Source organism: Varanus komodoensis, unplaced genomic scaffold (assembly GCF_004798865.1).
Source record: "Varanus komodoensis strain SLA01 unplaced genomic scaffold, ASM479886v1 scaffold1, whole genome shotgun sequence".
Lineage (NCBI taxonomy): Eukaryota > Metazoa > Chordata > Lepidosauria > Squamata > Varanidae > Varanus > Varanus komodoensis.
The window spans coordinates 70683373-70695691 of NW_025335268.1; the positions used below are offsets into that span (position 1 = coordinate 70683373).

General features: G+C 51.7%; 1 protein-coding gene across 1 annotated transcript in view; it reads left to right on the forward strand.

Annotated features, from left to right (window-relative positions):
- Positions 1 to 12319, forward strand: part of ITIH5 (inter-alpha-trypsin inhibitor heavy chain 5) — a 61101-nt gene that overhangs the window by 21618 nt on the left and 27164 nt on the right. The window contains exons 5-8 of the mRNA XM_044428368.1: positions 572 to 735; positions 2210 to 2311; positions 5014 to 5264; positions 11157 to 11326. Coding sequence (XP_044284303.1) covers positions 572 to 735; positions 2210 to 2311; positions 5014 to 5264; positions 11157 to 11326 — 687 coding nt within the window. The remainder of the gene's footprint in view (positions 1 to 571; positions 736 to 2209; positions 2312 to 5013; positions 5265 to 11156; positions 11327 to 12319) is intronic.

Sequence of the window (12319 nt, forward strand, 5' to 3'; positions counted from 1 at the left end):
GAAGAATTTAATGATAAATGGAAAATTTATTGTGCTCAGCATGACTAATGGAAGTGCAGAAGAGCTTAGAAAATAAAAGGGAGAGTAGCAGAACTTGAACTGATTAGAAAATCTGTTGTATACATTAATGATTTCTTTTTTGTAAACTCTCACAGAGCGTGGGGAGATAGGAAGAGAGTTAGTTTTGAGGGTCTTAAGTCATAGGCTGTATTTGTTCAACATTCCCTTGGCCGCTTGGGTCGCTTTGTTTATTTAATCTGTTTATATTAGTTTTTTTTCTATTCTATCTTTTCTTCTATGTATTTGTATTTGTTGAAGAAATAAATTTTTAAAAAGGAAGGTAGCGCATCCTGATGTCCCCTTGGCAAGCAATTTGCGGCTGCAAAACAGGACCCCACCTTGGGTAAATATACACCAAAGCCTCTTAGATGCCTGGCTTATTGTGCAGATGTTGACCTGGCAATCAAGAGGAAGGGCAGGCAAATGCTTCTGGAGCTAACGGGGCGCAGTCGATGGCCAGGGCTGCCTTAACTCGTCCCACCACTGAGGACTAGCTGCTTTCTTCCAACAGGAGACCCGGCCCCGCATGTCTGAATTCTCCGTGCGAGCCACCATCCTGTCTCGCTATGCATTTACCACCGTCTCCTGCACGTTGGTGAACAGTGGCTCCGAGGCCCGGGAAGGCATCTTCGAGATGCAGATACCTGTCACGGCCTTCATCTCCAATTTTACCATGTGAGTACCAAAAACCAGAAATTAAGATGTGGGATGGTCTTTTTTCCTTATTCTTTTCTGCCCTGCCCTGCCCTGCCTTGGGTGCTGAACTGGCCAGGTTATAACATGTCTAGGTGCAGGTGTGTATCTTGGGCAGTGGAATTCAGGGGCTCCTGCCTAAAAGCAGGGCGGGGGGAGGTGAATTGCCAAAAGACAAGGGACAGAACAAGCTCACTGCTTTTGCATAATATTTGCATGGGCAAATATATATATATATTAAAACATTTCTATGCTGCCCCTTGCCGAAGCCTTGGGGCGGCTCACAGCATAGAATAAAATACACAATAAATTAAGACAATAACAATTAAAATATATACATTAGAATAAAATAAGCCGCCCTGGCCAAATAAAATTCAATAGTATTAACATTTAAAATGCTGCTTAAATAAAAAGGTCTTCGCCTGGTGCCGAAAAACAAATAACGACGGCGCCAGGCGGACCTCTCTGGGGAGCGCATTCCATAGATTGGGCGCCACCGCTGAGAAAGCCCTCCTCCGAGTAACCACCCTCCTAATTTCCTTCACTGAGGGCTCCCGGAGGATGCATATATAGATGCAAATTGTTAGAAATAAGCCATGTTTTTGTGCAAGAGTGGTCTGAGTGAGAGAATGGGATTCGGGCTTGTTCATTTAGTTATTTAATTTCTATGCAGCCCAACAGCTGAAGCTCTCTGGGCGGGTCACAGCAATGTAGTTAAAAAGAATATAAAATATACCGATGAAAGCATATTAAAGCATCCTTAAAATTGGTGCTACAAAATTTAAAACCGAATGAAAAACAGAAAAACAAGAATGGTCCATGAAAAAGATCCAGTTATATCCAGTCTAACAACCAGCAGGCCCCTGTAACTGATTCCATGCCCTGCAGTGGGGGATGGTCTTTACCTGGCACTGGAAAGATAGTGGAGTTGGCACCCGGTGGGGCTTGGGGAAGAGTTCATTCCGTAACTGGGGAGGCCACCACCAGAAAGGTGTTTCTCCTGGTTGCCCCCCTCCGAGTCTCCCTGGAAGGTGGCAGTCAGAGAAAGGACCCGTGACGGATGGACGGACGGACGGACGGACGGAAGGAAGGAAGGAAGGAAGGAAGGAAGGAGTAGGTAGGTAGGTAGGTAGGTAGTTGGAAGACACATCACAGACTTCTGCATTGCTTATACTTTGGTCCTCCTTTCCATGTTTTATATCTGATTTTTGAGCTGCTATCCATTGTATCTCCACCTTTTAACGTTCATATTTTCTTTTATAACTTCTTTTATATCTTTTATATTTTTTATTTATTTTATATTGTTAATTTTAATTTTATATTGTTATTTTTGTATTGTATTGTATTGTATTGTGTTGTAAGCTGCCCCGAGGCTTCGGCAAGGGGCGGCATAGAAATGTTCTAATTAATAAATAAATAAATAAATAAATAAATATTTGCTCTTTCACATCTCCAGGTTTATTGGTGACAGGGTCTACCATGGGGAAGTGACTGGGAGGCAGCGGAAGCATGAGGACACAGACAGAAAGAACAGATATTCAAGACCTACAGATGAAGGGTAGGTCCTGCATTGTCCTGGGGGGCTTTTCTGGCCAACCAGAAGAGTCCTTTTTGGGGTTCCTCTGGAGTTCTTGAGAGAAAAGGCGACATGTGCTTACAGGGATGAATATCAGTGGTGACGGATGAGCAGCTGAACACCACTGGCATGCGAGGATGTCTTTCAGATGAAGCCCAAATTTAGAGTCCACTATGAAATCTGGCAATCTACTGCTAGCGGTGGAGACAATTTCAAGGAGCAGCCCGTAGGTTGATCCCATTCTGAGGAGGAGGTGAAAGTGGGGACGGAGCTGTTGGTGGTTCTGATTGGCTGGACGGGGAGTAGAAATTCAGAAAAGTAAGGAAGGCCAGGCAGCAAGTCGAGGGGATGCATCAATATATACTTAAAGCTCTTTGAAAGTAGTTCAAGGGTGAAGAATCCCGGGAATGAGCATTTGTGAGAGTTCTGGGAGAGAAGCGTTCTTGCAGGTAGCCATGAGCCACGGAGCCGGTCTGCGACTGGCTTAAATGTGGTGACTAAACAAGTTCTGTTGTCTGGATACTTGAGTTGCTCTGAGACAAAACTCTTGGACTGGCTTTCCCGCAGCTGCTTCCTGCTCTCCCCCGCAAGGCCTCCCCTTTCCAATGGTTTTGGGGGCAAAGTCATTATTAAGCAGATACTTGTGGTGATCTGGCCACCTCCTCTGTAGGCCGCTTCACCGGGGGCCCGCCAGCGAGAGTGAACATCTCCTGTCTCCCTCCTCAAATGCTCTCGGTCCCTTGGGAACGTCTAAGAATCCCGCGGGGGTCCTTGGCAGCCGGCTTGTGTCCTTTGGGAAGCACAGCTGGTCAGTAGATTGTGCTCAGCTCACGGACTTGTGCCCTTCCCTGCTTTCAGAGCCAAAGTACGCCTCTGGCTTTTGCTGAAAACAGGGTTGAAGATTGATTAAGGATTTGGGAAGGGTGTGCAATGGGGACATGGTTGCTGAGATGCTGAGCACACACCAATCAGCAGTTTGAAGAGGCAAATCCATTTCAGGGAACCAGCAACAAACAATTCAAAACAGCAAACTGGTGGCCGGGAACGAGACGAGACCAGAATCCAGCTAGCAGAGCCCCCAAGGCCCGCTGTGCCCATGGCAAAGTCCTCCAGTGCTTGGCAGGTCGCCCTGCTTTTGCCTGGGGAAAACCGTAACTGGGCACTGTCCTGGAGAAGCCTTGGGCAACCTCTGCAGGCCTCGTGGGCTCCCTTACTTCCGAAGAGACTTGCTGCAGGCCCCTGTGCTGGCCGAGTTCCCAGGCACCTGCATGCCTCACTGCGGAGCAGCTTGGCTCCACGGCAGGGCTTGTCCTGCAGATGCCCTCGCCGGCCGGTCGTCCGCATTGCCATGCCGGCGATCCGGCTTTTCGCTGGAGCAGGTTGAGAAAGGGAGGCCCCTGTCTCTGGGATCTGGGCAAGGGGGTCTGTCAGGGAGCCTACAGGTGATCTTAGCCTGAAGGCCAGGAAGCGCCCAGACACGGGCGTTAGGGCAACCCAGCCAGCCCCTCGCATATCCTCCCTGCTGGCCCAGCAGGTGAACAGGGTTGCAGTGAAGCTCTGTGGATCCTTCCCTCGAGCGTTCATGGACTTCTACTCCTGCTCAGCCCAGTCTTACAAAGTAAGCAGAGCGGAGAGGAAGCCTGTGAGCTCTTGTGGGGTGACGGTCGCACAAGCAGCCATCTTCTTCTGCAGCACATGCTGCAAGGGCTTCAGCATGTGATGCGTGACAATCTCGGTTTTTAATTTGTGAGGGGGAAAGAAAAACTCGGGTCCGTGGGAATGCTCAACCGTTCGCACCTCTGCTGCTGTATTGACCGGTGCCCCAGTACCTGCAGTCACCAAGGATAATATATTACTGGGTGGAGGTAAACTCAGCTACAAAATCACAGCCCATGTACCAACACTTTTATAACCTGCGAGTCACATGCACCAATGCAGAGTGTTACGTTTCCAGATAATCTTAGTACAAGAGCATCCTGTTGCCATGACATAAAGTTCTAAACCAATCAGAAATGCTGGTAACAATAGTATGGAAAACTTTACTGATTGCTTTATTGATAGGTCAGTCCAGCAAATTCTGGACAGTTCAGGTCAGCCGGTGTGTCTGCTGAAACATGCAAATGTGTCTGATGGAGGAGCCATTTCGGAAGTCTGGTTTGACAGCTGCACTGCGCAGGTGCTTGCCTCTGTGGGACTCAGGTGGGCCCATTCAGAAGCAAATGGGCACCACTGTTTCAGCTCTGCACAGTACTGGCCTCCAGCAGCTTCTCAGTCTAGCTAAGAATGCCCTTTTCTTAAGGCAACAGCAACGCTAAACAGCAACCTGGCTTGGAAAGCTGGTGCTTTGTGAGAAAGAAGTGTCTCTGTGATTTTATAACACAAAGGCACATATAAGCAACGTTTTCCCACCAGGATTTATCTGAAATTTCCCAGCATGTGGAAGAGGGACACTGCTTGTGCAGCACTTGTGCAAGGTTCGATTCCCGAGTGGCACTCTCAGCAGGGTCTTGAACCCATGGCTGCAGCCAAGGGGCGCAGAGTCCAGGCAGCCCAGCCCATGGACTCTCTCTGTGGGATTCCCACTGCCAAAACAGGTCCCTTCACATCCCAGCAAGTGGCGGGAAGCGGGCTGGGAAAAGATGCGTGTGTTCGGTGACCACGCGTTTCGCTTCTCCTGGCTCCAGGGAAAACGGGGTGGAGATCTTCAGAGCCTCTGGAGTGATTCCCCGGAAGACGGAAGCCTCCTTTCTGCTGCACTACGAGGAGCTGCTGCAGCGGCGGCTGGGGAAGTATCAGTACACAGTCAGCATCCGACCCCAGCAGCTGGTGGGGAAGTTGCGGGTGGAGGTGAACGTCCTCGAAAGCTCCGGGATTAACTCTCTGGAGGTGCTGCCTCTCCAAAACAGCAGGAACAGAGGCCGGGAGAACGGTGAAGGTCAGTGATGTCCCATGCGTGACCTATGACTTGGGGGGCGGGGGGAGCAGCATCTCCGTAGTGGACGCTGAAGATCACCTTATCTTGGTCCAGAGACAAAAACGTGGGAAGCCGTCTCAGACCAAGCTGGGTGGGCGCGATGCGAATTGTGGTCCAGCCTGTGTGAAAGGCGCCAGTTCATGGCGGGGATAGTCTGTTTGACAGAGGTTTCCCACTTCAAGGGGGGTCTTTCTCTTCAATTGCTATCCATTTGTTAAGTATTTAATTGGAGGCACCAGGTGCAGAACTCACTGGAGAGCAGGAAGGAAATCATGTAGCATTGCTTTGGACTGCAGGAAAGAGCTTAAGATGCATGCTTATCTGTTTCAAAACTAGCAGTCCCTTGACCTAGAAAGCTAGCATGTCAGGATTAAAAGGAGTGCTGCTTATTTTTCTCTTTTTCGTACCTTTTTCTTGCATTTTCCCCCTGTCTTATGTGATGTCATTTTCAATGCTTTCATCTTGCTGACTTTCTATTCTACAGTTGTAAGTTTTCAGTTTGCTTTGTGAGCTTTTCCGCCAAATACTCTATTATGCCAATCCATCCATCAGTCTGGAAAACAAGCTTAGATCAGAATACTTTCAGTGACATGCTGGTATGCTGTATCCAGAGAAAGTTTCCAGTCATGTAAGCCTCTCTACTTCTTTTTAGTTGGCACCACGCAGAAAGAGGTTTTGTACCTCAATGAGGACTAGTCCATTGCTCTCACTAGCAGTCTGAGCTAGTGTGGGTTAAATTTATGGAAATGTGTACCAAATGCATTTGTGCAAAATCTGATTCTGTCAGTGGAAGACAATAGAACGAAAGTCTCCTGCCAATCCCTGAAACAATGAAAAAAGGACTGTAGGAACACTTCTGGTGCCCTGAGCCCATCATCTCTTTCAGCCAAGCCTACCTTACAGTGCTGTCATTGTGACTGCGGGGTGGGGGGGGGATGCATGACCGCCCCCCCACCCAAGCTTCTGAGGCTGCACATTAGGAAATTAAATCGTTTCGGCATCTGAGAACCATTCTCCTTAACACCTCCTGGTTTCTTCCTGGGAACGTCTTTATTTTAAGCAAGGTGTTTTTTCCATCCCGTTGTGCCAAATTGCATAGGAAGTCCCTGCACTTTGCAGCACTGGAAATCCCCCCGGATGCCAAACTCAGCCGCCCGCAGTCAACGCACAGCCCTGCTTTGCGTCTCCCATCCATGGCTTCCTTCCCATTGTTGCTTGCGCCTCGCTAGCTGCACCGTTCGGGATGGGGGACGGTCACTTTGCCCGGAAAACACCGTTGGCTAGCAACACCATCTCATCAGACAACTCCCGGGGATGGAGACCGATGCAGGTCTGAGGTCCCAGAGGATGTGGATGGAGCCAGGCACTTCTGCAGCAAATTTTGTCCTGCTTGTGGAAGGGCGTCTGTAGAACACGGGACCCAGCTGGGTTCTTGGTCTGATCAGCTCAGGCTGGGCGGCCGAGTGCAGGTTGCGTGGTGGAGCTGAGGCCGGGCTAGCTGGGGTGATGCCGTCCCTGCCACCGATTCCATCTGTAGGTGCCCTTCTTCCCTCCCAGCTTAGCTGGAAGCCACATCATGAAGGTAGGCAAGGGTTTATTTATGTATTTATTTACGTTTATTTTTCGATTTATGTCCTGCCTTTTCCCTGCAAAGGGCTCAAGGCAGCTGACATCATCCTCCTCCTCCATCTGATCCCCACAACAACAACAACCCCGTGAGGTAGGCTGGGCTGAGAGGCTGTGACTGGCCCAGAGTCCCCCAGTGGGCTCCATGGCTGAGCGGGGACCAGAACCCAGGTCGCCGGAGTCCCAGCCCCATGCGCTTAACCACTGCGCCACCCTGGCTCTCAAAGAGTTGGAAAGTGAACCTTCTTCTATCATAGTGCCTTTTTATTATTTAATACATTTCTATGCTGCCCATAGCCGAAGCTTTCTGGGCAGTTGACAACAACTAAGTCGCCCATCCAGGTCTCAACCAGGCCCAACCCTGCTTAGCTGCCAGGATTAGGCAGGATCAGGCGCTTCAGGCTAAGGTGCTATGGCCCAGTTTGTCCAGCAACCATAAATCGACCCTGTCGAATGCAGTGAATTTTGGTGGAGCTGGTCATGAGTGAGCAGCTAAGACTCACGAGCTTTGCAGAAGACCTGCCCTGGTGGAGTCAGAAGCCGCTGGGTGTGCTGGTCAACACTGCTGCTAGAGAGGGGAGGGTCAGGCCAGGATGCAGCTTTCCCCTGCTCCCCGGATGGCTTTCCCATGCTCGGCTCCGGCTGCAAAGTGAGCTGAGCGGAGATCAGACTGTGAGGCAGAGCCAGGGAAAAGAGACAGCAGATCGGAGTCCGGGGAGCCAAGCTGAGGAAGGGCAATGGATTCCGAGCCCCAAACCCGGTTCCTCTTTTACCCCTAACAACTGCGGGGTGTTCAACGGCGGGGTCCAATTTCTGGACCCTTTTTGCAGCTGTGGCTGCGGGGACTGCCGTGACGAGCACTTCCGAAATCGCCCGTGCTGCACTGCTCCAAGCCTTGACTGGAACGTGCGTGTCAGGCAGACGCACCTTTGCTAGACCTCAGAACGCCCTCCTGACGAGGCAAAAGGGAAGCTACCTGCGAGGGGCAGGAGGTCTGGGTCAGAGCAGAGGGAGCCCTTCACACGGTGCAGAGCGGAGTTTGCTGCCACGGGAAGCGGGGATGCCGCCAGTCTGGTGGCTTGAGGAGGGGGCTGGGCAGGTTCACGGGGGAGGAGGCTCCCCGTGGCTACTGGCCTCGCTGGCCCTGGGCCCCCTCCTTCAGCAGAGGTGCCCTGCCTGCACACCCCAGCTGCTGAGGAGCTTGGGCAAGGGGCGGTCTTGCCCCCATCCTGCCTGAGGGATCCTGTGGGCAGATGCTTTGCTACCAAGTGTATTTAATGCTGGCCTAGATGGAGCTTGCGTCTGATCCAGCAGGGCTTGCCTTATATTCTTCTGGTTCGGAGAGTTTATCCTCTTGAGTGAGAGAGCAGCGTGTGGGTGGGAAGCGGCTCCTGAGCCCTCTTCCCTCGGCCCTTCCCATTCGAGGTGCTCTTATGCTGCTCCTCTCGGGCCACTTTTCCACCACGCAAAATGGCACAGCATCCTTCCCCTGCAGGCAGAAGAGCTGCTGCCTCGTTCATGTCCTGCGTGTAGGTTTCCCTGGGCCTCTTGGCTGACCCCTGTTGGAGGCAGGATCCTAGGGTGGACCCTTGGTCGAATCTTATCTTCTCAGGCTAAGCCTGTCCTGCTTGAGTTTACCTCTGTATTGTGAATGGATGCAACTGCCCCCAGCATCCTTCTGCTAAAGCAGGACGGTGGTTGGGGGAGGGGGGGGAGAATAGGGAAACATCCAACTATGAGAAGAGGAAGGGTGGATGAAGGACTGGCCTCCAGATCAGGGGCAGCTCCATCGTCGTCATCCCCAGTCGGACTGCGCACGTAAAAAACCAGCTGTTTCCCTGAGCAGGAAATTTGCAGGCAAGTAAAGTTTGGAAAATCATTTCCTGAGCCAGGCAGGTGCTGGAGTTTTGAAATATTGTTTTTATTATTATTGTGGCTGCCACCAACAAAACGGTGGAGAGGAAACTGGAGTCAGGAAGTTTGGACATTCTGGGTGACTGTGTGCGCACGTCAGGCTTCTTTTGCGGAGAATGTCAGTTATTCAATCTCCATTCCGGACTTCCCCTCTCCTTCCTCATTGTGATAGTTCCTCCTCCTCCTCCTCCTTGCTAATAGCCTGGCTCAAGGGTCAATAAGTGAAAAAATGCCACAAGTCATTGTAGGATGGGGTGGTTGCATCCCACCCTCCAGCCACACTGTTCTCCTGGATGCTTCATGCGGCTCCCTGCCCGCCCACCACCACCCGCCCAGTTTCCCGTCTCCCCATGCCAGGGACAGTCAGCACTCCATGTTCATGGAACACATTCATCCCCATGGACTCTTTCAGGGTCCCACCGCCTTAGCTCCCCCCTCATCCTTGGGCTCTCAGATCTGATGACCCCCCTCCTGCCCGGATGGTGCCCTTCCAGCAACACCAAAGTCTCTGTCTGGAGAAGCGACTTGCTCTGATGGCTCACCGCAGCTGAATTGTGCTGATGAGCTGCGCAGTTGTGTCTTCATGTACTTCGATTTTTTAAAAATATTTCTTGGTAAAGCATCGTTGCTGATGCAGGAGACCTTCAGCCAGCTGGGCAGCTAACACTTCCAGCTCTCCGTAGCCAGAAGGTGTTCCATTTCTAAGTCCAAACCACTGGAGGTCCACAAATCCCATCAGTCCTAGCAAACCTAGAAGTATCAGGCCAAAACCTCTGGAGAACTACAAGCTGTCCACCCATCCACTATCCATGGGTGAACAGGATCACACCAAAAGGTCTTGAGATGTCCTGGTTCATGACTCCTATGGCAGTGCAGCCTTTCCCAGGCACCCTCCAGATGTGTTGGACTACAATTCCCATCATCCCATCCAGCATGCTTTCTGGGAGTTGTAGTATGACACATCAAAACAACATTAAGCTGGAGGAACATCAAGGCTCATAGGGGGAAGGAGAGAATTGCATCAGTTGTTTTGAGACGCTGGCCCAGAGGAAGTTCCTAGTGGGAGGCTGTGGAGCGAGTCCTCAGATGCCGCAGATGGAAGATGTTAGCAAGATAAACAGTTGAGCACAACCACCTCCTTGATCTGTGGCAGATCTCCAGGGGAAGCACCAGTCGAAAAACTGGTCTCTCTCTTCTTGAACGTAGGAGAGAAGCACTCCTAGCTGTTTCCCCCCCACTAATGCCCTGTTGTTTCTGGAGATGACTGTTGGAGGGGGGAAAGGGTTGCTGAAGTGAGGGACTGCCCTTGTGGTCGTGTGCTGCTCAGTCATCTCTGTCTTCTGGTGACCCCATGAAGGAAAGCCCTCCAAGATACCCTATCTATGACATCCCCGCTCAGCTTTTGTAAATTCAAAGCGGTGGCTTGCCTGATGAAGTCCGTCCATCCTGTATTTGCTCTTCCTCTTCTTCCGCCTTCGACTTTCCTTAGCATGATTGCCTTCTCCAGGAAGTCTGGCCTTCTCAGGATGTGTCCAAAGTATGACAGCCTCAGTTCTGTCACTTTTGCTTGTAGGGAAAGCTCTGGAGTGGGGAGTGAGGGATGGGCTTGTATTTCTGCCTGCTTTGCGGCTCACCTGAGGGTACGGAGGTCTCTTTCCATTCTTCAGGAGCCTTTTTGGGCTCCAGTCCTAGCCTCCAGTAAGGATGCTTGGTGGTAGAGACAGCAGTGCTGTGGATGAGTGGCAGCGCCTGACAGAGAGGGGCTTCCATAAGGGTTGCCGGTCAGCTCACGGGAGGAGCGTCAGGCAAACTCCCTTGCTCCGTGTCCCAACTGCTGAGGACCCACATCCCGACTGGGTTCTGCAGGCAAGAGTTGCTCCCCTTCTTCACCTGGCTGTTCACCTGCCTCTCTCTCAGGCCCAGGCGGTGGTGGTGCTGCAAAGGAGTAGCGGAGACGCCACCATTGGCAGAGCCCACCACCTGTTCCCTGTTGCCAAGCAAGCAAGCAGTAGCCATGACGGGAGAGAGGATGAGCGCTGGAGACATTGGCTGTGACAAGGGCGACTCACCGAGCGAGGGGCCCACTGGGGGCTCCTGGTGCAAAGGCCCTCGGAGCCTGGAGACCCCACTGCTCCGCCCATAGCGCAGCCAAGGGACCACGCGGTGGAGTGGAGAACGTAGCTCTGATCTGCCTTCACATTACGCAGATCAAAGGGGAAGTCAGGAGGCTGCCGATCCAGGCAGGGCACCCCCCGTTCGGCTGTTGTGCGGGTGCAAGCCCTGCCCAAACCAACTGTGGTCTTTTCCCAGCAGATGATGCTTCCCCACCTCCTTCGACTGTGGTTGGCCAGACAAAAACTTTAGCCAAGGTGACTTTCAACCCCACCGTGGTGCAGCAAGCCAAGATCGCGAGAAATGGCCTCCTAGGCGATTTCATCATCAGATATGATGTCAACAGGGATCTGAGCGTCGGGGATGTCCAGGTGTGGTGTGCATTGCTGCTCTTTGCCCCGTTATTAACTGTGCCGATCATGGAACAATTCCGCCCAGCCCCTCGTGCCACTGTCCTCTTAGGGGATCTTCCAGTGGAGAGCCAGTGGTGAACCTGCAAGCCCGAGGAGTATTCCCAAAGATGAGGCCCTGTGGTATTGTGCGGCGGCTTCGCTAGGCTCTGAAACAGCGGCCAAAGGTTCAGGGGCAGCCTGTAGTGGCTGGGATTCCACCTGAGCCATTCTGGAAACGGCAGACGGAGAGATCTGCTCTTGTCTCCCTTAAACGGGAGTATGGTAGCCCTTGCACATAGCTGTGCGAACCTCCAGGAAGCTGCTTTTTAAAGATGTGCCTGACCAGGATGGTTACGGTGCAGCTGCACTGGTGCCACTGCATGGTCTGAAGGTTCATGAGACAGTTGCCTTGCTGAAGCTAAGCAGGACTGGCTCTGGTCAGTGCCTGGATGGGAGACCTGCTGAAGACTCCCATCCAAGCGTCCTTGAGTTCCAGGTTGGGAGTGTGGTGTCCTTGGCCAGAGGGTAGGGTTGTGTAGGCCAGTTCAGCAGGCCACTTCTTCCTTCTGCTTGCACAGAGAGAGGCCACTGATACTGGAATAAGTATGTAGCCATCGAGGCTAGTGGCCACGGATAGCCTTATCCCCCATGAGAGCTGTCTCATCCCCTTTTGAAGCCATTCAAATCGGCAACTGCCACTACATCTCGTGACGCTGAAATCTGTGCTTAAATTATGCATCGTGCAAGAAGAACTCCCTTTGATCTGTCCTGAATCTCTCCCTAGTCAGCCTCAGGGGGCATCCCCTTTGAATTCTAGTGTTATGAAAGAAGGAGAAAAGCTGTTTCTTAGCCACTTTCTCCACACTGTACATCATTTACCACACCTCTGTCCTGTCCCATTGGACGTCCCTTTTCCTAAACGAAAAGTAGTCTGTTTGGCACACAGCACAGAGCCAGCACAGGTGAATTTTC